Source organism: Cydia splendana, chromosome 18, assembly GCF_910591565.1.
Source record: "Cydia splendana chromosome 18, ilCydSple1.2, whole genome shotgun sequence".
In the NCBI taxonomy this organism is placed as follows: Eukaryota; Metazoa; Arthropoda; class Insecta; order Lepidoptera; family Tortricidae; genus Cydia; species Cydia splendana.
The window spans coordinates 2,791,381-2,816,980 of NC_085977.1; the positions used below are offsets into that span (position 1 = coordinate 2,791,381).

General features: G+C 36.1%; 1 protein-coding gene across 1 annotated transcript in view; it reads left to right on the top strand.

The window, feature by feature from the left end:
• Nucleotides 1–2,655: 2,655 nt before the first annotated feature.
• Nucleotides 2,656–25,600, top strand: part of LOC134799680 (uncharacterized) — a 39,915-nt gene continuing 16,970 nt past the window's right edge. The window contains exons 1-2 of the mRNA XM_063772120.1: nt 2,656–2,754; nt 3,080–3,634. Of these exons, the coding sequence (XP_063628190.1) occupies nt 2,656–2,754; nt 3,080–3,634 (654 nt within the window). The remainder of the gene's footprint in view (nt 2,755–3,079; nt 3,635–25,600) is intronic.

Genomic DNA, 25,600 nt, shown 5'->3' on the forward strand with positions numbered 1-25,600 from the left:
AATGGGTACGGGATGTTTTTCAACCCTTAACCAAATTTTGCGTGATAAATAAAGCCTGACCAGTAATATATGATTCTCGAAAGCATGGGTGAAGATCGTGCTGTAAAGAGAGCATACTTGGGTCGACCGACTGGACGCCGTCCTGTAGGTCGTCCTATCGGTGGGCAGATCGAGTGGAGCAGACTCCGGGAGCTCGGCGTCAGTGAAAACTGGCGTGAATCCGCGCAGGACCGAGTAAAATGGCGTGCTCTTGTGTTGGCGGGCAAGACTCATTTGGAGTCATCCATTAATTACGTCACACGAATTTCTAGGTTTTTTGACCCCTCCCCCCCTCCTTGTCACACTTGGTCACATTTGGCAAACCCCTCCCCCCTAGTGTGACGTCACATTTTGTCTACGAAACCGCCAAATCGAATTAAGTAAGTACCTAAGTATTATTAATATTTTATCAAAATATTTTTGACGATATAAATATTAGTAATTTTATAACCCAAAACTGCTTAGGAAAGAAAATTATACGAATAAAAACGATTATCGTTTTAAAAACTTGTTATTTAAATGTACAGCGAATAAAATAATTTAAATAAATTTTCGGTTACTGATGAATTTAAAGTGACGTCACAAAGTTTGTGTCTCCCCCCTCCCCCATGTCACAACATGTCACATTTTCTTGACCCCCTCCCTCCCCCTAAACGTGTGATGTAATTAATGGATGACCCCTTTTGGGTCATCGCGCCAAACTAGTAAGTAAGTAATATACGTATAATATGACCAATTGATCATTGTCAAGAGGGCGCTGTTATTCTCATAGTATAGGGTGACAGCAACATGGCGCGTGATCATAAATATTCCTAGTCAGACTTTAAATTACTTCTAACTTCTGCCCGCAACTTTGTCTGCGTGGAATGAAGATGATGATGATGATTAATAAGAACTATCCTATGTAAGTAACAGAGGGTTTGGTCCAATTTATGCATATACAAAAGCTAATCCAGTTCAGTTCGCGCTAGAACTCAAATATAGGGTTTGTAAGTTTGCTACCGGGATTCGAACCCGGGAAGAAAATGCAGCGATGATTTGATAACAAAAAGAATGTAGAATTGTGCGCCTATAAACGAAAAAAGATTTTTACGAAAGTAATTTCGTTTGGTTTTCGCAGAAATTTTGATCGTAAGATGCGAAAGAGAAATTCTTAATTTACAAACTTTTGCAATAATCTAAGAAGCTCCTTTTTAGGATTCCGTACCCTTAGGGTAAAACGGGACCCTATTACTAAGACTCCGCTGTCCGTCCGTCCGTCCGTCCGTCCGTCTGTCACCAGGCTGTATCTCACGAACCGTGATAACTAGACAGTTGAAATTATCACAGATGATGTATTTCTGTTGCCGCTATAACAATAAATAGGTACTAAAAACAGAATAAAATAAAGATTTAAGTGGGGCTCCCATACAACAAACGTGATTTTTGACCGAAGTTAAGCAACGTCGGGCGGGTCAATACTTGGATGAGTGACCGTTTTTTTTTTTGCCGTTTTTTGCATTATGGAACGGAACCCTTCGTACTCGAGTCCGACTCGCACTTGCCCGGTTTTTTATTATTTGTTCGTATGTTGTGGCTGAGAGAGAATATTCTGGTTGTAATTTTTTTGTACAGCTGGTTTGGTAGCCTACCTACGTCAAACTTAACATATTATGTAAAGCCACAGAATAAGTTATATAGTACCAGTACCTTACAGAAAGGAGACTTCCTACAAAACCGAAGTTTGACAGCGGTTCAGGGTCGAATCATACCGTCGCTCTCTAATATATGGCACTATCCCTTTCGTCTATTTAGGGTTGTCAAAATTCAAGCCATTGTCTTATCTGTGGTCGTGCACGCAAAGGGACGTCAAGTTGTGTCAACCCTAATAATTGCTCGGAGCAATACTGAACCGAACGGAGCCGAGTTTGCCCGAAGGGAGGAGTTTCGCACCCCTGACATAGCCAATACACACTTAAATATTTCATGCGCTAATTATCTTTTGATTATGTAGCCTTCAACATTAATTACAATTAACATGAAAATAAAGTTCAAGGCTAAACGTAATGAAACATTAATATCATTCAAATACAATTGGAATAAATGTGATTTCACGCAAATATGGTGGTCGATTCTAAATTCTAATTTTAAAATGTGCTATGATTATGAACTGGCTTTGATATGACCTTGACGCTTGTCTTGGTGATTAACAAATAAATAATAATAAATATTATATGACATTTTTACACAAATTGACTAAGCCCCACGGTAAGCTCAAGAAGGCTTGTGTTGTGGGTACCTACTCAGACAACGATATATATAATACTAGCGACCTTCCTCAAGAATCATTCCATTGACAGATGAAAACCGCATGAAAATCCGTTCAGTAGTTTTTGCAAAATCGCTTGCACCCCAAACTTTAAAACGTCACGCCTCCTTCTATTACAACCAATCACGGTCGTGCAATAAGTATATTGCATCGGTATTGTTTTTGGGTTCTGACCTGACCAACCCAAACATGTGTTGACCATCGATATTGGTCTATCAGTTGCATTTTAAACGGCCTCGTGTCAACAACGCTTTCCTTAAGTCACAACAAGTAAATTTTAAATTAAATAAATTGAACGTTCAGTCACCATGCCAGCAAACTTAAGTGAATTGGAGAGAAGTAAAATTGTAGTCCTGTGGGAGCAGGGTTACAAGAAAGCGCAAATAGCAAGAGAGTTACACCTTACGGTAAGTTAATAAACTCCATTACACTAATCAGTTATTTCTTGTGCATGGGAGCAAAGTCGGTGCTCAAAAAAAATACATAAAATAGTTCTATACCTATAGATTACAGGAAAACCTGATGAAATTACAAATGTCGGTCTTGAGAAAAAAAAAGGGGAAAAATTGTGTAACTTTACGGAACTCATGGGGCGCGAGTCCGACTGCACTGGGCCAGTTTTTATAAAAAGCCGAGTGACCTTTTATTCATGTGCTACGTTTTTTTTGTATTTTGTAGCTATAATCAATACTGTACTCCTTCTTAATATTGTTATTTTATCTTTGTTTGCAGAGGAACACTGTCGCTAAATGGGTTAACCATTACGAGAGTGATGGCAACGTTACTGCAAGAAGGCGACCAGCTCCACGTAGTATAATTAATCCAGCCGGCGTGAGAGAAATTATGGCAGCCTTCTACCTGAATCCGTTTACCCCGACGCGGCATTTTGCAAATCAATTTAACTGCCACATCTCAACCGTCCGGCGAGCTCTTCATGATGCCGGAATACACTGCCGCATTCCGGCTGTGAAAATACACCTTACAGATGCTCATAAGGCACCACGTCTTAGGTTGGCCGAAGAAATGGAAAATTTTGATTTTTCATGCGTCATATTTGCTGACGAAAAGACTTTCAAGTCTATCCAACATGGCCGGAAGCATTTATGGTGCATGAATAATACCCGGTATAACCCTGAAAACGTGCTGCCAAATCAAGAGTCTGGAAGAGTGACGGTTAATATGTGGGCGTGGATGAGTGCTAATGTTCCTGGTGAGCTGGTATTTTTACCAGAAAGGGCCACTGGGGAAAATTACCTCTCAGTACTGAGAGATGTACTGCTGCCGTCGGTAAGAGCTATCTATCGAGCGACAGAAATGCCTGAAATATTGTTAGTCCATGACAACTGCCCGATCCACAAGTTTAGTGTCGATTAGTCACGGACTGGATAACGCGGGAACCTGAAATAACAACATTACAGTGCCCGTCCGCTCCCCGGATCTCAATCCCATTGTAAATTTATGGGCTATTATGGTTCAGCGGTGGGACATGAGAGCCGAAAGGACCAAGGAGGCAACTGTCGACCATGTTAAAGAGGTTTGGGATTCGCTTAGGGTAACTACTGTGTGTGAAAACTTGGTAGGATCAATGAACAGGCGGTGTACAAAGGTAAAGGAGGCCGGAGGGGCAATGACCAAATATTAGCTGGATAATTGTTAAAAACATTGTGAGGAAACCTGCATTCATCTGCGAAGAGATTCAAAGGTGTGTGTCCATTATCCGCTAGCCGTAGTTTCTTTAGCATTTCATTACATGAGAGGCCTCTGCCCATTAGTGGGCATTCTGTTCATGGATTTCGCCAACTCTTCCACATAAAGTATAGGTATAGGTAGTATTGTTATGAATTCTCTCGATTTTTGTAGAGCATTATCAGTATTATCACTAAAAACAGGTCGTACGCGGGGTAGTACGCGATTAAGACACGTTTTTAGTGATAATTTGTAATTAGTTATGTTTGTGTAGTGCTAAATTAATTAAATATAATTATTACGTTGTTAACTTATTATAGTTTAAATTTAGTTTAGTTTCAAGTTAATTTTAATGTAATTTATTAATTTAATGATTGAGTATATTTAGGTATAAGTTTTAATTTCTAATAGGATTAGTTGTATTGATGGTTTTTTGTGTAGTGTATATATGCGAGTGACCTGAATACTGCCCAACACGCATAACATAACATAATAACATTAATAACGCCTATCAGCCGCAACACCTATTGGAAAACTTATTCAATCGTATACTTACTTATATATGCTGATGATGATTTTATGTAAAAGGTGTTTTAGTTTACTTAGTACTAAGTTTATTACCTATATTCGCTAATGTAGTGTGTGTTAACTTTGTTTTCATTTAAGTTAAAATTAAGTTGTGGGTACTAACCCTATAAAACACATTTTACATATTACACACGAATATCGAATACCTACCAAGGTATTCGATAATCTATTGTGAGTACTGTTAATTGTTGGTTGTGTGAAAAATTGTAAAACCGATTTATTTTAGGAATGATGTCTAAAAATTGTTTTGAGAATGAATAAAATATAATACAAAATATTTGTATAAACTTTACAAACCCAACAATGTGTTACTATTTACGACTTATATCCTCGTTGGTTAAAAGTGTAAAGCAGCTAAATAAATGAATTTTAGAAAATAATACGATTTGTATCTGCTTACAACGGCGATAAAGTTGAAATTAAATTAATTTTGGAAATGGGTTTAGCAGGTTTACACTATTAGCTGACTTAGCGATTAAATCTTACAAATTGTACAATATAACATTTTACGCCATTTAGCATTTTTTTTATTCGACCCGATAATGCCCGATAGCAACGCAAAGGGCCCACACAGTATAATGATTACGGTGTCTCTGGGTTCTTTTTTCCGCCTTGCCCCGACTCATAACCCCTATTTTACTTGTAAATGTAAACATCTGTTACTACATTTTAAGATCGACACGCTGTAATAATCGGAATGATCAACACGTGCAATATGTTGACTTGTATAGATACTGATAATATCGCCGTGTGCCTGCTACACTGCCACATCTCAAAAAACCGTTTTTTCGAGAAATCGCGTCTCAAAGTTGTGAGAGTATAGTTCCGGGTGTTTAATAGGATCATTCTCCTTTAGTTTTAGGTTTATGAATTTAAAATTTAGCTTTTTTTACTCGGAATGATATAACCCTCCTTATGACCACGCCACTTTTTAAAAGAAATGTATATTTTTTAAGACACAAGGCCCAAAAGACAGGTATTTAGAGTTGTGGCCGTATTGCAGACACGTTTTTTAAAGATTTTGGGATGCGGCCAAATTTAAACACAAAATTATTGGATAAGGGTTACCATGCAAATATAAATAAAAACACCAAAATAGTTAAAATCCCTTTATTTTATCAACTTTGATAGGAACAAGATCACTGTATCGATAATATGTGTAACTAGCTTATAATCAGCAACATTATCTTTCTAGGACGCAACTCAAAAGCTTCATTTAAAACGTGTGCTATATAGCCACAACTCAAAAGGGCCGTCAGGTTCACGTGCGAACGCCGCGGGAGCAGGAGGCGGCAGACTGGCAAGTGGCTGTATTGCAGGGAATCATCTGACAATTTATGGTCAAATCCATAAGGCCACTTGTGAGAAAAAGGCTCTTAAAGACCTTTTATGCTATGGCTCTCGAAATAAGGTCGTAAATTGAACAATTTTGAATACAAATCTGCAATAATCCAGAAAATTAAAAATTTTAAATTGTGGCCGTATAGCCGGCACACGGCGATATGTGCTAGTGTGTGTTCTTTTACAAATATTGTTGATTTATATTCATTTAGTTTCTCTCATTTAATTTGGTTATATTAATTAAATCAAATGTCATGTAAAATAAAAACAATATAATATATATGTATATATTTAAACAGACAGACGTGGCAGGGGACTTTGTTTTATAAGGTGTACCTCCTACTGATATAAATATGTATTTAATAAATACATAGGTATATAGAAAACAACCAAGACTCAGGAACAAATATCTGTCATCATCAACATCTTCGCGTTGTCCCGGCATTTTGCCACGGCTCATGAGAGCCTAGGGTCCGCTTGACAACTATTCCCAAGAATTGGCGTAGGCACTAGTTTTTATGAAAGCGACTGCCATCTGACCTTCCAACCCTGAGGGTAAACTAGACCTTATCGGGATTAGTCCGGCTTCCTCACGATGTTTTCCTTCACCGAAAAGCGACTGGTAAATGTCAAATGATATTCCGTACCTACATAACAATAAGTACCGAAAAACTCATTGGTACGCGCCGGGGTTTGAACCCGCGACCTCCTGCAGATTGAAAGTCGCACGCTCTTACCGCTAGGCCACCAGCACTCTATATTATAGGAACAAATATCTGTGACATCACACAAATAAATCAAACAACAACAACCAACAACAACAAAACAACAACAAGATCAAAACCATAACACGTTATCAAATCTGAATCGGTATCCCGAATGCGTGGAATCGCGAAAATAAATGAGAGAATTTATTTGACCATGAATTTCGCGGTTTGGCTTGACAGGTGGCGAGCGAAATGTGTATTTGGAATAATTTTAATTGTAAGCGGAATAACAGTATTACGTTTATGAGTTATCGAGGTTTTCAGGCTGCGAATTTGTTGAATAAACTGTACGTGATTTTTGTTGAAAATAATGGTGTAGATTTTGTAGAACGTGCCATCGCCCACGCTGTTAACTGTACATCGGTGGACCTTATGCCTTTTCTAATAAGGTCACTTTAAACTCTCGCGTTTTTTACATATACAGTGAAACCTGGATAAGTGAGACTTCAAGGGACGAGCAGATTTGTCTCACTTAAAGAGGTATTCCACTTACCCAGGCTCTCAGTTAGCCAGGTACAAATACATTTCTGTCTCATTTACAGAGGGTCCCATTAATAGAGGTGATAATAGAGGATATATCTCAGTTATAGAGGTGGTTATTAAGGTATTTTGTAATTATCTTTAAATGTTTAGGTAAAATAATCCTTGTCCCTAAATATTTTATAAGTCTGTTTAAATATTTCTTTGAATTTATTATGAATGATTTTCCAAAGGATAGATTTTTTCAATTAAATTTGATACGGAATTCATTGCGTCTTAGAAATTAAGTAAATGAAAATTTGTTTATTCTTGTTACTTATCAAAATGTCAGCTTTCGTTTCGATAGTTTTAACTACATAAACTACATAAACTACATAACTAAATGAAACTTGAAGTCGTTTAGACAGAATTAAGCAAATGCGGAATTTGTGGATAGACTAAGAGTTAGTAAGAATACGGAAATAGATCAATAAAGTCCAAGTTAGAGAGGTCATAGATTGACGTTATATCAGATACAGAGGTAATTCGTATAAAATTGTAAAAAAACAATTAGGAAAATGTAATCTTATAAATACAGTCTCATTAAAAGAGGTAAAACACACTCTCTGTCTCAATTATAGAGGTAAATGTGACTATAAAATCACAACAACTAATCCCAGTTATAGAGGTCCGTTTTATCTCACTAACAGAGGTAATTCAGTGCTAAAGTGTCGGGACCGCACCATGAGTCCCAGCTATAGAGGTTTCTCACTTATCCAGGTCCCACTTAACCAGGTTTTACTGTATTTAATTACACAAACAGGTCTACCGCGATATAATTTCATTGTTTTTACCTTTAATTCCGACGTTTCAGCTGAGTTGCACCAGCTATTAAATATGTATAAGAATTTTGACAGAAAATTAATTTAATTATACAAACGGGTCTACCGCGATATAATTTCATTACTTTTACCTTAAATTCCGACGTTTCAGCTGAGTTGCACCAGCTGTGGTAATTAAATATGTGTACAAAACGCGCGATTTTAAAGTGTTACCTATATAGAAAATTAATTCTTGATACAAGCATTTATTGCTGACTGTACTTTTCTTTTAACTGGCAACTATAGGTACTCATACTCATCAAGCCAAATCTTACAAACCCAAACATAAGTAGGTTGCGTTGTTTTCTCACAGAGTTCCTATGGCCGCCGCCTCATCTCGGATCCATCATCAAATTATTTAGCTCGATGGTATTTTAATGTTGCATTATCACTCAACTTACTTGCATAATGTGTGAATTCAGCTCAACCGAATAATGGGAAGTGGATCTAATTTAGTTTGCAAGATTTGACTCGAACATACATAGGTACTTACAAACATTGCAAGTTATATAAAAGCTTGTAAAAAGATCGACCCACCTGTTTGCTAAATGCCTAGTTGCCCCGGCGAGCCTCGTACGTATCGGAAAAGTATTTACCGGTAATCGAACGCCGGGATCGGCGAAATGAGGGCCCTAACTTAATCGGCCGGTGTTTCGCTGGGGAAGGTGTGAGTGGTTTGTACAACAATGTTATTTTGTGTTGTTATTGGAGGATTGTGTTTTTACAAGCTTTAAGTTAACTTGCAGTGTTCGTAAGTATACCTACCTTTGCACATTATATGTAAGTTATCTTCAAAATTTGCAAACTGTTTTTGGATAACTGATGGTATTTGTTACTTAAAAAGAGGCGCCAACACTTACAACTGTATAAGTAATTCTTAAACTGAATAAATATTTTTTCATTTTCATCACTTATAGGTAGGTTACCAAATGAGTTGTCTTTAGATCTTCTCGATGAGTGATGAACGCTTGTACGTACAACTAAAACTAGAATTCATTATGAATTTCACACATTATTACCTATAAAGAAACCGTCAGAACAAATATAATAGGTACCTAAACGTATTGTATACTAATACAATTGAAAGCGAGTTATCAATTGTACTAGATTCTCATCGCATTATCATTTCGCCGTTTTCATACAGATTTTCGAGGGAAAAAATCGAGCGCTCGAAATTCAAAAATCGCCCGGGACGGAGAAAACGGACAAGGAGACCCAAGGGTCGGGACCCCAGATGATGGGAAATGGCGCAGGCAGACGATGATGTTTCCCTGTATTTAGGGAAAACTGATCAAAAAATTGAGTCCCATCCATCGGTCAGATTATGCGATTTTGTTATTAGAGAGTTTCTTTTTATGTTTTGCCATTTTTATACAGGGTGGAAAGGCACGACGATCCTTTCCGGAAATGGGAGATAGTTTAGCCTAAGCTCTATATTTTCTCCATAGAAACTATGTTAATATGGGCAACCGTTTCTAAATTATGACCTTTTAAACATCCACGCAAAAAACTACTTTGTTCTAACCCTAACAGGTGACAGGGTCAATGAACTTACTTGTAAACAATCAGTATTCGACAGGAAATTATGCTAATTTGTTGCCATCTAACCATTTTTAGGTCTGCTTACAGCACGGTAAGAATCATTGCAGGATTTTCGCTTTCTTAGTGGTTCCACTTGTTCAATACTTGAATGAAATAGTTATGTTATTCCTTAATATTAATAATACTAACCACAACATTGTTTACAACGACAGTTCAAATGGTGACATTGACAACCACTCAAAAGTACGCAATCGTCTTATAAATATCTCTGGTTTCCTTGACTGATAAAAAGGTTTTAGTTTCTTAACACGTTTTACAAAATTATTTTCGAATAATTGGAAACTATCTAAAATAATTAAAAATAACAAGTAGGTTGTGTTAGTTGCACCAAATGAACTTGCAAAAATGAAATACTAAGAATAAATCAAGAATAAATACTTCTTCAATACCAAACTAACAAACCTTCTTGCGTGGTAGGAAATAGACAAGACGTCTGATGATTGAAATTAAATTTTCATTGAACTATACTTATTGAATGTCATATTCTTCAAATAAAAATGTTAGATGCTCGTGGCTATTTAAATTTGTGGGGCTGTGTAAAAGATATGGTGTACCAAACCAAACGGAATGTGAAACTGCGGACGAAATGAGACAAAGGCTAATTGGTGCTTTCTGCGGAGGATAAATGACGAAGAGCATACACTATATCGCATGTGCATCGACATACTCGGGTACGGGCTGCGGCGGCGTTGTAATACACGGAGGTACATTTGAACACCGTATGTGAAAAGAAGATAGTATTAAATATTGGAAAAAAGTAATTATCTAAGAAAGTAATAAAATTGTTTGTAATATTTTTGCATGCATTTGATTTATTTGACATTTATGCGTCATTCATACATCATTGCGATACTGTCAACGATCGGAAAAAAGTGTAAAGTCCCGAGCTTTCCCGACGGAGATCCTTAATCTAGCCGTCATGTGCACATGCTATAGGGTTATCACCACAGTTAAAAAGTAGTATTTTTGCAATTTTTATTTTTTACTCAATTAACGATTCTTACCATTACCAATAGTCTCTGTATCACTTAAACGACCTAATACTTCCGGGAAGGATCGTCGTGCCTTTCCACCCTGTATATTGTGACCTTTTTTGCCACTTTTGTGTTATTTCTAGTCGGGGTCGCGAGCCCTTTTCATCTTTATAGTAGAAAAAAAGTGTCCTAAAATTTCCATACATTTTTCAAACTTTCCTTTTAGTTACCGCCATACAAAGTATATGTGGAAATGGTAACACAGTTGGAAAAAATTCTGGGTCATTTTTTATCCCATTAGGATCTTTTGATCCTTTTTCGAGTTCGTGATTCTGAGTAGAAATAACACAAAAGTGGCAAAAAAGGTCACAATATATAAAAATGGCAATAAATAAAAGAAACGCTCATTAAGAAAAGGTAATAGGGTAGATTTGCTGAGGGTCGAATGGATTTACCCGAGTTTGAAGTTAAGCGAACAATTTTCCTCTAAAACTTACCTCGGCTAACCCGTCGAAGCAAAGTAAGATATCAAACTGCAATCAAATTATCGCTCGGCGTCGGGTCGGCGTAGACTACATCGATTGAGAGTTAATTGAATGGAAGGCGTTGCTCCATTGATCGACTTTGGTTTAGAAACAAAGGGTGGGAGTCCGACTAACCTAACTTTGCACTGATTGGAACAAAACAAGGTGAGGAAGTGTCATTATAAACGTCTTATCGTTTGCCTAGTTACGTCTAATTACGGGGTTTTTGTTGTAATTAGTACCATAGTGCACAATTGTATTTTATACAATCGTAATATAATAGAGAGCTTTTCAGTCGAGTAACCAGTTTAGGCAACGAAGCTTGCTGGGTTAGGTTAGGTTTTTTATAATGTGCTTATATATTTTTTGTAATGTTTTATAAGTGTTTTTATATTTTACTTTTATATTCATATTATAAAATGCCTAACTTAAGAAGAATAATTAATGAAATGATATAAAAGCGAAAGTTTCTAACTATAAATACCCGAGAGCGGGTATTTACCCGGTAAATACCCGATATTTACCTACCCGCGGGTATATACGCGGGTATTTTCGTTTTTCTTCTAAATTTGATGTGTTTTATGGTATGTGAGTATAAATAAGATTAATTTAAGTATTTTTTTATAATGTTACATAAAATGTATGTTCAAACTAATTACGAAAAGGTTGCTATGAGGTGAAGTTCGATTTTAACATATCAGTCCAATTATGAAAATCGTGTAAAATCATTCCCTGGCTTCCGGAAATGTTTTAAAATGCTTTTAATATACATTAGAAAGATGAAAATAAAGAATACTTATGAATGATAATAAAAAAAAATTGTGCCTTATCCCAACTTGTGAAGCTTATAAGTCAAACACAGTTAGTTTTAGGACAAAAATGTATATAACCTTTTTTGTAGAAAATTATGTCTACTTTAGTTTGTACATACAACATTTTTCGATATGAATGACAGATTCCAAGAAATATGAAAAAGTTCACTTTTGCCCCCCTCCCCCCAACCACACCCCCCGCCGACCGAAGTTGGAATGTGTATTATCAACGTATAAGTACGATAATTTACTCAAGTCTAAAAAAAATACTCTTATGACGGCGTTTTTTTAATATTTATCAAAATTGTACTAAAAATTCCTTAGTTACAACTGCAACTGCAACTAAACCATTTCATTTTAAATGACACACAATAATTACAGCCATTAACTCGGTTTATATCTCCACTTTAACACAAATCGACATGTGCAACAAGAAATGAATCTACCCGTCCATTTGGGTAGATACGGGTAAATACCGGGTAGATGGGTATTTACCGGGTATTTACCTGGGTGGGTAAATTGGGTAAATACCCGCGACCCATCTCTATTTCTAACCCTAACATTTAACTGTAACAAGTGCGTGCCGACAGCAGTGGACGCTTAAGGATGACTCACGCTAGACCGGGCCGTGCCCGGGCCGGGGCGTCCGACATGTCCTTTTCTATGACGGCTGATCGGTGATCACGTGGTGCTTTCCATAGAAATTGAAGCGCCTAAAGCTCCGGCCCGGCCCCGGCCTGGTCTAGCGTGAGTCATCCTTTAGAATATAAATCGGAACCAGTCTATTCGGTAAATTTTCCGCTCAAAAGGATTCCATGTAGAATGCTAAAATAAAATACCAAGTTTATGACTGTTACAAACAAAATTAAGATAACACAGTGCGTCTATGTGGGGCCATAAAGAACCTTATCCCGTTTTATTCGTTTTCTGTCGCTTAGGTATTGGCAAAGACAAGAAAATAATTAAGATTGTTAACCATACAAAGTAGCGATCCTTCGATCCGAGGTGACCCAAAAATACGTTGACAAAGAATTTTTAGGATTATTTTTTTACTTACTTACTTACAAATCTTTTACAAAACGTCATCAAAAATTAAATCTACAATAATTTAACTGAAACAAAACTTATTATTTTCAAAATGTTCTCCTTTTTTCTATGATTGATAAAATCACCAAGCAAACGTTTGTTAGAATTACCAACAGTATGCACAGTAAAAAATCTTTCTATGTATTTTTGGGCCAGCCTGTAGTTTTACCTAAGCGAGATCAAAGTTTCATATCCATACTAAAATTATAAATGCAAAAGTGTGTCTCTCTGTCTGTCTGCTACCTCTTCACGCTTAAACCGCTGAACCGATTTAGTTGAAATATAGTATAGAGATAGTCCCTGGGAAGGACATAGGATAGTTTTTATGTCGCAAATCATCCCTGAAGAGAGTGCAAAGGGAGGTGGAATTGAAAGAGTTAATGAATTGCCTAATAATTGAAGTAAGCAATGCGCGAATTGAATGATTGCTATTAGCATTATCCAGGCGCTATATCTACTTTAGCTGCTGTCACTAATTCCACGCAGACGAAGTCGCGGGCAAAGCTAGTATTTTATAATACCTACTCTTCAATCCCTGTTTAACATCTTAACGATATCCATTAGTTAGGTAGGTACTCCACTAAAACTTTCTTACTACATACAGTTTTGAAGTTTTCAACAGAAGTTAGTGTGCAGGGTGCAGTCGAATGACTAGCTCGAATTTGTTGCTATCCAAATGGGGGTGGGGAAATAACTTTATTTTTATACCTCGACAGTGGCAAATAAGCACATGGCTCGCCTGATGGTAAGCGGTCCAAGTTGTTTATGGACGCCTACTGTAACTCTGGCAAACCTGTACACTGTCCACACATCAATGACGAGTAAAGGTCACAGTCCATTTCCAACTACAGCTGCACTAATGTTGCGACGTTACTGTCATTCACCGTCTTGTCATTCATTTTACTACGGAAATTGACAATAACATCGACCTGTCGGAACAGTAGTACAGCTGCGGTCAGAAATGGAATGTTAGCTTAGCGCATTACGCAACTTTGTTTAGTTATTTGCAGTCTTTATTAGTGAACTGTCTCTGGGATCGGTTTACAGCAGGATCATCCGTTTACTGCTATATGGGCATTCAACTAGTGCTAAATCTGGACCATAAAACGGAAAGTACTGGTATAAACTTTTTTGGATGAGTTCGCAATGGGTTTTAGATGACAATGCAAAAATAAGGACAGGGCTTGTACCTTTATTTCACAGATTATTACCAAATTTTTATCAAAATAGTACATTACGATACAAGTGCGAATTACCTTTTCGCACGTATTGTCCTTAATCCCGCCCTAGGGCGGAAAAGTAGCACCATTATGTACTGTAAATAAAATTTAACTAAAGGTGAGATTCAAATTATTATAATTATGTATATGATTATCCGAAATGTCTGACACAGCATATTTTTTAGCTTACTTAAAAGTTTGTTCAGTATGACTTATTTATTCACCCCTCAGTATGTGGTAAGACATAACAAAATCACTGTGTTTAATAAGGTCAATGTGGCCAAATCCGTCATATGGCAAACTCCGTCTACAAGCGTTTTTTTTTCTAAAACAGTACACGATTGGTAATTTCGTCCACAAAGCCACAAAGCAGCGATTGCTTTTAGTTTCAGCAGTCAAAAGCACATGGGCTCCTATCTCTACGGTTGTAAATAATAGCAATTGTATGCCTCTGCACGGAATTTTCCCTATGACGGAATTGGCCGCATTCTAATTTTTTTTTATTATAATTCGGTGAGGTTTATATTCAGGATATTTAACAATTTTCGCAAATATATTAAGACCCTAGCTTATTATTTTCCTACTGGTCGGTTCATGGAATTGAGGGGACGAAAAAGTACATCCCATTCCGCGTGTCTTTTATACGGAATCACCCCACTGCTCTCTTGCATAATAAGCGGGGTATGCCCGGTTACTATGCAAACTGTTAGTTAACTATCGGTCGACAATTATCTTTGACAACGACGTAATTCTGTGGATGCAAATTGGAATATTAAACTAAATGACTATCAAAATACCTCACGAACAAATAAGTTAATAAATCTTTAATACAAATGTGTAGGTACTTACCAAGCAAGTAAGGAGGGAATGGGAATTTAATTTTTAAAGACAACGCTATTATCTTGTTATCTTAAAAGGGTATGCAAATACAGATTATTGCCGTTCGTTTGTTTCTATTATGTTTAATCTATAAAACAATCATAAACGAGGAGGCAAAATAACACGCTTTTCCTAATAACAACCATAGGCGTTCTTTTGTTTCCATTGTGAAGGGTAAAACAAAATACGGATCGTAAAAGTGATAACACTGATAACTGGTAAGTATACTTGACTTATTATTTTTACCACCAACAACACGTGCTGCATATTTAAGAAATAAACAATTCATGATAAATACTCGAGGGCTTTCGTGAGCTTTTTAAATAAATATTATCTGTTTAATATATTTAACCATAAAAATAATATATTACATTAGTTAACAAAGTTAACATTATTCATAAATTTTATAATCATTTTTACTTTTGAATGTCTAGATGAGTTTTAATATTATCACACCCATAAATTGGCACGTCAATTGACTTTGACAGTCTTTTTGTATTTTTTTCTGATCCCAAATCATTATTGAGCTTCGATGAGAGTTAAACTCGCTACCTTTCACGACTTTTGCTAAATTTAAGGGTTAACATTGGTTTGACATACTTAAGTAACTGTGATCATTATGATATACTTTTGAGGTTATGTACTTGCACTAATTCTTGCTTTGTGTTGTAAATAGGTACCAAAATATTTATTTCAAGGGCAACAGAAACTTCCATATAATCGAGGCAAACCCATAATATAAATTAAAAACCATAGGTTTCTATGCCGATTACGAAACGACGGTTAAGCCGTGTTGCCACCGGCCCATTGTCTCAGGTGCCAGAGAACAGATTAGTGCCTCGGCATTATCTACAGCGATACCGACGAACCTCTCTATCTATCCTTCTTCTTTATGTTCCTTATTTGTACATGTTTATCTCTTTTCACTGTTTCTCTTTTTAGGATTCCGTACCAAAAAAGTACGACTCTGTCGCGCCTGTCTGTCAAATCGCTAAATATAGATCTACTTAGGATACCTATTGGTTTTAATTTTGGAATAAGTTATGTTATGAACAAGGATAAACCATTTAGTTTTTATACTTTTTATTCATTATGGTGAATATTCAATAGAACATTTAAATATTAATGTTGTGTAAAAATTATGTTTTTTTTTAATAACATTTGCATTCTCACAAATATTAAAGAAAAATATAATCGGACTTGTATCTTGGCCACTTTGGCGTGTGCTTATTACTTAAAAACGACTCACGTTAGACCGGGCCGTGTCCGGGCCGAAGCTTCCGGCGCTTACTTTTCTATGACATGACAGGCGATCACGTGATGCTTTCCATAGAAAACAATGCGCCAGAAGCTCCGGCCCGGACACGGCCCGGTCTTACGTGAGTCATCCTTTATACTTGAAATTTCTATCTATATATTTTATATTGTTGATTTTTTTAAGTAGGCACTGAGAACATGTAAATATTTAAGAGGAAGCACACAATGATGAGTTATATAAAATCATCGTTCTTGATCTAATCTATTTACCTATGTAATCTAATACCACGAGCTACACGTGTTCGGTAAAAGGATAATCCTTTATTTTATGTTATCACCGGAGAATATTTTCTCCTTATCTTACTTAAGTGCTAGAAAGAGACAAATATTAATCTGAGATAAAAATTACCATTAAAATAATAGACGAATGGGCTTTAAAGTGCAGGTAGGAGTTATTTCTGCCAGTGTCTTAATAGTGCTGGTTGTGAGAACACCAACTCAAATAAATATAATTCAGTTGCAGTTTAAAGTTTATTTGAGTTAGACTTACTTCGACCCATTTTTACGTGTTACGTATAAATAAGGTGAGTTTTTAATCTTAATTTTTTGTTTTTAAAGAATTTCATTAGTTATTCTTACTTTTGTATGTATTCATATTAACTGAGGAAAATAATGTGTTTTTTTTAAATTTAACACGTATTTTTCCAATTTTAGGGTCCCGTAACCAAAGGGTGAAAACGGGACCCCGCTGAGGGTGAAGACTCCGCTGTCCGTATGTCTGTCACCAGGCTATATCTCATGAACTGTGATAGCTAGGTAGTTGAAATTTTCACAGCACATTTCTGTTGCAGCTACAACAACAAATAAGTACTAAAAACAGAATATAATAAATATTTAAGTGGGGCTGCCATACAACAAACGTGATTTTATTTGCTGTTTTTTGCGTAATGGTCGGAAAGAACTATGCGCGAGTTCGCCTCGATTCGATATAATACGTATTTTTCAATTTATTGGTTTAACTTCATGCAAACTTATTTCCCTACTTCAATTTTTTTTTTGTTCCAGTTAAAAAAAATGAACCAACCGAAGAACCCAGGGTTATTTAATGTGGAACGAGTATTGTCTGCAATTCATAATGTGACGAGACCACAAACTGATCAAATAACACGAACAACGAACACGAACCAACACTCTGCAGGGACCAACCCACAACAACCAACATCAATCAATCAAAGATCATCAACCACCATCAGCAAAAAGGATGCTTTTTACCACAACAAGAAGAAGCTTAGAAGCGCAATCATGAAAGCCACAGAAAAAATTGACGAACTAACAAAGCTAGAACTCAGAGCAAGTACAAGTTTTTTGGAGGCAAAAAAACCTGTGTTTAGTTGTTGCGAACAACAACATCCGCTAAATTTTCTAGATATTTTAAATATTCACCTGAAAAATGTACCAAAAGAAGACCGATTAGACACTGCATTTGAATGCTTAGAAGGAGCTGCAAAAGACTGGGCAGGGGCAAATAGAGAATACTGGTCTAACACAGACGATTTAAAAAAATCTTTTATAATAAGATTTTGGGGGAAAGCATCGCAACATGCGCTGCGGAAAAAAATCGTCAGTGGCAGTTATAGTGATGAAGATGAATCTATGTCAAAATATTTCATAAACCTTGTTTCTCAAGCAAGATGGCTGCCGAACAAAATTCCCGATGAAGAGCTTATAGCAGATATAATGAATCATTTTCCTAAACAAGTTCATGTTGGATGGCATGCCAGTAAAAAAAGTACGGTGCTAGATGCGGCGGAGTATTTAAGGAAATTGGATGAAATAGAAACTTTGTTCGATTATAAAGAAAATAAACAAAGAACTATAAACTGCAAGTATAGGTTGCGTGAAACAGAGAACGTGGCACGTGGTAATAAAACTTCAAGTGATGTAGTTAATTATCAACATACAAATAAGAAAATGAAACGTGATTTTTAAAATTATGTAACTGACGTATGTTATTCTGGTAGTATATAAATTGTTACCCGTAAGCTAATTTTTGTGTAAAATTTCATAAATAAAATATAAATATAATGTATTTTTGTTTCATTAAGCACGTAGGTACGTAGTGTTAATATGCACAGCAATCATTACAATAGAGTCAGACCAAGATAACTCTGTACCGTAAAATGGGGTGAGTAGGGTCAAAACTGAAATTCAAACCTCGGTAACATTTTATTTTTACATATGAAAACTGAATGGTGTATATAATAAGTGTTCCGGACGTTTGTATTTTAGTTTTTATTTAATTTTGGGTAGTTCCATTTCATAACTTTGACGATAAAGAGGAACACCCACCTCACCCCGTAGTGCCTCGTATTTGGGGTGAGAGGTGTTTTCATACAAAGGTGATTTTGGAAGATTGTTGGATCGATTTTTTTTATTATGCGTATTACTATATCCTCCTCCATTTTAAATTGGAATACATTATTTTTGTAGCAGTAGCCTTAAAATCCCTTCTCACCCCCCTCTCAAACCTTCTCTCCCCATTCATAACCCACCTCTCCCCGCGAAACCTACTCACCCCGTTTTACGGTAGCGATTTTAATAGCACAGACGTGTATGTAAGTGTTATTTTATGCGTCAAACTTCTAGAAAATTATAACGTTTACATAACAATTGCACGGCTGTGCTACAAAAATCGCTGCAGAGTTATCTTGGTCTTGCTCTAACTCCGTACCTAAAGAGAAGCAAATAAGATCAATACATACGAGTAGATGGGACATTGGGTCCTCTTTACACATTGATTAGTGTTCACTACGAGTTCATACATTTGCCACAAACATACATACCTACTTGCATACATTTGCAAGTAGCAATTTTCTACAAAGTTGTAACCAGGCCCTAAGTAGTTGACTGTTAATGATAATTTTCTAACTTTAAATTTTATTTGTCCGCTACGTAGTGGAAATGAAAAATCCTTAACTAAGTACGATTATTAAACATTATCAAACTGCACTCGGGATTAATCGCGTATTTAAGTTTTAAAATTTACCTCCGACGTTTCGAGGACGGCGTTGTCCCCGTGGTCTCGGACATGGTATAATAATATACTCCGCCTGGTACTCCATTCCCGTCTATTCTAGGTCACCTAACTGACACGGGCCTACGTCATCATGCGACAGCGCTATATGATAATATGCGATAGCGCTATATATAGCGGCCATGTTGTTGTGACGTAGGCCCGTGTCACTCTGGGAATGGAAGACCATGTTTTATTAGACTATGGTCTCGGAGAAGACTGGCTCAAGTTGACATCAACATCTTCTAGCCGCGCGAGTTTTTCGAACTACCCGCACTTGATCTTGTTTATCAGTCTGAACGTTTTGCGCACTAGGGATGTTACTCTGTCGACACACAACACTAACGATATTCGATTTATCGACTGTCGATATTCTTTTCCGCTTACATATACTAATGACTGGATTCCATGTGGATGAGATCTTAAAACCCTCGTCCCGATTAAAATTGCAATGTAAATTTTAAAACTTAAATACGCGATTAAGTCCCGAGTGCAGTTTGATAATCCTTAACTAAGTGTTTCACAATATATACAATATAACATATACTTATTACTTACATTATATTAATTCCATATAATTAATTCTAATATTAAACATTTCCTGCATTATAAACTCTACCACGTGATATATTATGTAACTTACAGCAATAAATCTGGATGCGTCATAACCAGAGACGCCACGTTCAGGATGACTCACGTCTCACGTTAGACCGGGTCGGGGCCGGGCCGGAGCTTCGTATTCTATGGAAAGCACCTCGTGATCACCGATCAGCCGGCAAAACAACGTACCTATATAGTCCGACAAGAAATTGTAGAAAATTGTTGAGGGCGCCACTTCCTACGTAACTGCTTGGCAACAATTTAGTATGGAAATTTTTAGTTCCATTTAATTTCTACAATTTTGTGTCGCACGTTATCAGCTCTATTGCTCATAAAACCCTAGGGCTGATTTAGACGGCGCGCGAACTCACATGCGATTTTAGTTACATTGCAGACTGTTGGTTACGTCCAATTCAACCGACCGGCGATCAAAACCCGCAATGTAATAAAACTCGCATGCGAGTTCTCGCATCGTCTAAATGAGCTAGGCACCCTATTTTGTCCCACTCTCTCCTACATACAGCAAACAGGTTTAAAGTTCTTTCGGCTACTCTTAAGAGCCAACGAGAGTGGTCATTTCTCCATACAAACGTACTCCTCGTTTTCCTCCGTGGTTTTTGAAGCTAGAGCAATGATTTTTTCAACACAGATTAATATTGTCAATATCTGTGTCGGACCGTTTTGCTTTTTTTTGATATTTTTGTTTTTTAAGGCGCTAGAGCCCTTCAAAAATGGCCAAAATGGCCTAATTGACTATGCCGCAATGAGAGGTGTGGCATTCAAAACTGATATCAATTAGCCAAAAAAGCAAAATGGTCCGACACAGATAATTTCATTATCATTTAGATTTCCAAATTTGGTTACGATTGGTTAAGTTTTGGAGGAGGAAACAGAGGAGTACGAAACCTCGATTTTTGAGATTTTTACGCAGGATTTTTCGCCTTGTCCTTATCGCACTACTTTTAGGTGCCGCTTCCGTTAGCGAGACGGGTATATTTACCTAAAATATTTAAAAGTCAGCTCCTGTTTCGTCTTAATCGTAAGTCTACTTTTTTCACATGAAATAAATGAACAACGACGATAACGCTATCTCTTTCTATAGTAATTCTATGTCTTCTTGTCTGCCCTCCCCTGTCACTAATGATAAGGGAGAGATAACGCAAAAATAACATAAATACCATGCTATTCTTAATTTATCAACAGTATGATTTGGACAGCGGTCCACTGAACAAGTGAAGTGAGTTAAAGTTCAACTTTAGGAGACTATGTAGTATGTAATGTAATTTACATATTTGTATTTTGTACAATAGAGTATAAATTAATAAATCTTAATCGTATCAGTGAATATCATTTGTTTTCGACTAAACAACTTATTGCTGTTCTGAGTACCTGTTTCTGGTAAGCAATCAAAATAATTTATGATTCATATATTTTTCACCACACCAGCTCGGAAAGGCTTACTTTGCACTTCAAAAACTGATAGCAAAGTTGCATTTTATTCACATATGAGGCAAAGTAATAAAATGCAAATTTTGAGTTGTTTTCTTATGTTTGCTGGTAGAATTGACTTTTAAATGATGATTTTGGATGATAAATATTTAATAACATTCATTTGGATTTGATTTGGTTTGATTTTGTTTGATATTTTACATTTAATATTTGCTTCGGGTTGGTGTGGTGAAAAGTTTGTGTTTCACTCGGGGCAAATTTTGTTTAACCCTCGTGCTTTGAAATCCTCGCAACGCTCAAGATTCCATTTTTCGATTCCAATTTTGGAATCTTTCGCTTGCTCGGGTATCAATATTAGCACGAGCGGTTAAACAACAACTTTGCCCCCTTGTAAAACAAATAACTATTTTTTAGGAGTTTGTCTTGAGCTAACTTAATTGTGTAAATGTTATTAAACAATTTCAATGATATAAAGTATTTAATAAATCATATTTTATGTATTAAATACACTTATGTTTCATTGGGTGTTTAACAATAAATATTTTAATTGAGATTTATTGGAAAATTTCTGTCAATTAATTAATTTCCAAATGACATGTCTCACTGGGAGAATTTACCACGCGAAGGATTAACATATTTAGGGTATTTTACAAACAATAAAACGTTTGTTTTTATTTTCCAGATTTTATCACAATGGCGATGAAAAAGAAAATAGAAGAATTAAGGACTGCACTCCAAAGAATCACTTACGTAAGAGAAGGTATCAAAGTCTCCGAAACCACATTATCAAAAATGTGTTTATCGCCACAAGAAAAACAATGCGCCACTAATGTCCAGAATGAAAAGGTACTATCAGCGATAGCCAAAGTGGACAATATACACACAAAACTAAATGAACTAGAAGAACAAATGAAGGCGGAATTGAATAATATTAAAAGGCCAGAATTCGCGTCACCCAAATTCCGTCATCCGCTAAATTTCCTTGAAGATCTAACCGATTACTTAGAAGAGATACCTAGTGAATATCGCACAGTTGAAAACATAGTTGATTGTTTACAAGGAGATGCTTACAGCTGGGCAATAATATTTAAAGAGCGTTGGTTGAATATTGAAGATTTTAAGAAAGATTTCCTTCAACAATACTGGGGCCATGCTGAACAGAGTTTGCTGAGGAGAGAAATTGTTTGCGGTGTTTGGGATAGTAAACAAGAGACTATGACAGAGCACTTTACTTGTCTGGTAGCTCAAGCGAATTTACTTACAAGGAAAATCGCCGATGAAGACCTGGTTTTTGACATCATGAACCATTTTTCAGATGTTGTCCTAAATAGTTGGCAGGTAACTGGGCAACGCACTATCTCAGCAGCAGCTGCTTTCCTACAGAAAATGGATAATGAACTACCAGATAGGTGGAAAAGTACTGAAGTTCGGCCGAAAATCAGAAAACCGATGTTTGGTGACAACTTAATAGATTTAAATGATACAGATGAAGATAATGATGATATAGAAGACGAACCTATGATTAGTTTTAACGGAAAAAATCGAGTCAGTTCAATTGAACAATGCGAAAAGTTGGTGAAAGAAACTGTGAATATAGCGACTCAATTTACAGAAAAGAGTAAAGAAGCCCTTGCGCAGGGTTCAGGTACTCAAATGATGAATATCATTGCTCAAAAACCATTGTGGGAAAAGATGTGGGCAAACGTTGAAGAAATTGCTAAATTCGTTCAAAATACTAAAACCTTAAATAATATTTAATTACTTACTTATGTCAAAATTACAATTATTAAAATAAAACATAACTTACCTATTTAATACTTAGGCGCTATAATAGTAAAAAGAAGTAGAATAAGTAGTAGGAATAGACTAATCGACGACGTTTTGTGTCTTTTTTTACTAAATCTGACTGATAAACAGTCATATTTGCATTTATCTAGTTTTGATATTGATTTGTGTGTTCTTTATATTTTATAGAATTTAAGGGCATTTACTTTTCTACTGTAACATAACTAAAATATATATACTCATAGATTTTGTTAGAACAAATCGATGCACAACTATTTTGTATAGTACATGTAAGCCATAAGCTATTAACATGTAACTAAGTATTAAATATCTTCGATTGAATAAATGTATTATTAATAAACCTGTGTTTTATTTTTTTGTAATAATGCATACTTCTATTACCTTTACTGAAATGTTTCACATCTCAGTTAAGGGCCCCATAAAAGTATAAGCTACGGTAAATTCCAGGACCTTTAACCTCCTTTAACTGAAACCACGTTTTCCATATTTTAGGCCCGGGGTCCTTAAGGTCCTTTGGCCCGATAGGAAAAAAACCACGAAAACATGTCTAATTTTCGTAAAAAATTACTAGTGAACAATATTGCAACATAGAGTTTATTTTCAGAGTAATTGAGTTACAAGGTAAATACCCGCCTGACGGCCATATCCTTTATGTATTTGTTTGTTCTTTGTTTTCAGCCTACGTTAGTTAGTTTTAGTTTTATATTCCATTTATGCTTTAAGTTTCATCCTGTTTAGTTGCTGGCTGCTCGATAAAGTTTATCCATTATTTTACCGTGAAAATGGCGGATTGCCAATAGGAACACGTCTCGGTTCTGTTCGGCTCCAGTAACTACATTTAAAGCTTATACCAGAACTATATGCTTATATACAGGAGGACAGTTCTTACTGACAATGTTGTTATTGATATCACTAGGCAGAACACGCGCACCAATAATCGCACTATGATTGCAATGACACACATCAATCAAAACCAGAATTCAGAATTTGTTTCCAGGAAGTTTTTAACCCAGGGGCAACTAAGGCCTATAGATAGGTACCTACCTACTTGACTAGTTTAAAAATTTACCAGTCTAAGGGCCAGTTGCACCACCCACATTTGACATACTGATCAACGTCAGCCGGCGCCCCCTGGCACTTTACTATGAAACTTTCCATACATAAAAATTTAGCGAACTCTTTAACGATACGAACAGTTTGGTGCAACTGACCCTTAGTCTCTCAATCTAAAAGTAATATACCTGCACCGCTACTACATTTATAGTAGGTAGGTACCTATCTGAGATTAGGGTACGAACGGTTTTTGAGCTCAATGCAGCCTGGAATAGTCCACATTTTTTATGTAAACGTGTTCAAACCTTGCTGAAGAAAAACCACTTAGTAAAGCTCATAAAATGTGCGATATAATACCCTATTTTAAAGGCATTAAGGACTTATAAGTGGTTAAGTTATCGTGGTGTTTTAGAATGGGAAAGGTGCCAACTCGCACCTTCTTTAGGTAACGTTAACGAGATTTTCAAGGCATTTTAAGAGTATTGTTTCGTGTTGAATATTCAATGATACTGATTTCAGACTTGTTCGGAGAAAGTGTTGAATTTGTATACATACCTACTCATTCAAGTAGGTACAGGACGTAAGACGTACCTAATACTTATTCAGATTTTAAAAATATGGTATTTATTTGATATGAATCTCCCATAAGGCGCATAATTAGAGTGAGGACCTCAGATTTGTACCTGATGCAATGTTTTGAAATTACCATTCACCATAGTTCATCCTAAGTTATGCATTAACTTTGCTATTCTACCTTGTTTTTATACGCCTTTTTATACGATAAAATACTGGAGTTAACTGCGAGCAGTAGACCAACAAAAACAAACAAAAATGTAGTGCTTTAACTAAACACACAGTTTTGTAGTTTTCTACTTCGGCGGTAACTTCCCATTATGGTCGCTGAGGCTTGTCCGCATTCCCTATGAAATACTACAGAGTAAAAAATACTTGTTAAAAATCAGTTGAACCTTAAGAATTTATGCCCGAATGCCCTTTTACAGTAGATATGGTGTAGTTTACTGCTCTGGTGCGGTAATTAGCATTTTACGTGACTATGTTGAAAATTGAAAGGGCAATATGTACTATAAATTGTACGATACACGTGCGAATAGGTAATTTTCCACCTTTTGCACTTGTATCGTAATTTACAGTTTCCTTACATTTTTATTCTAGTTTTTATTGTTTATACCAAATAG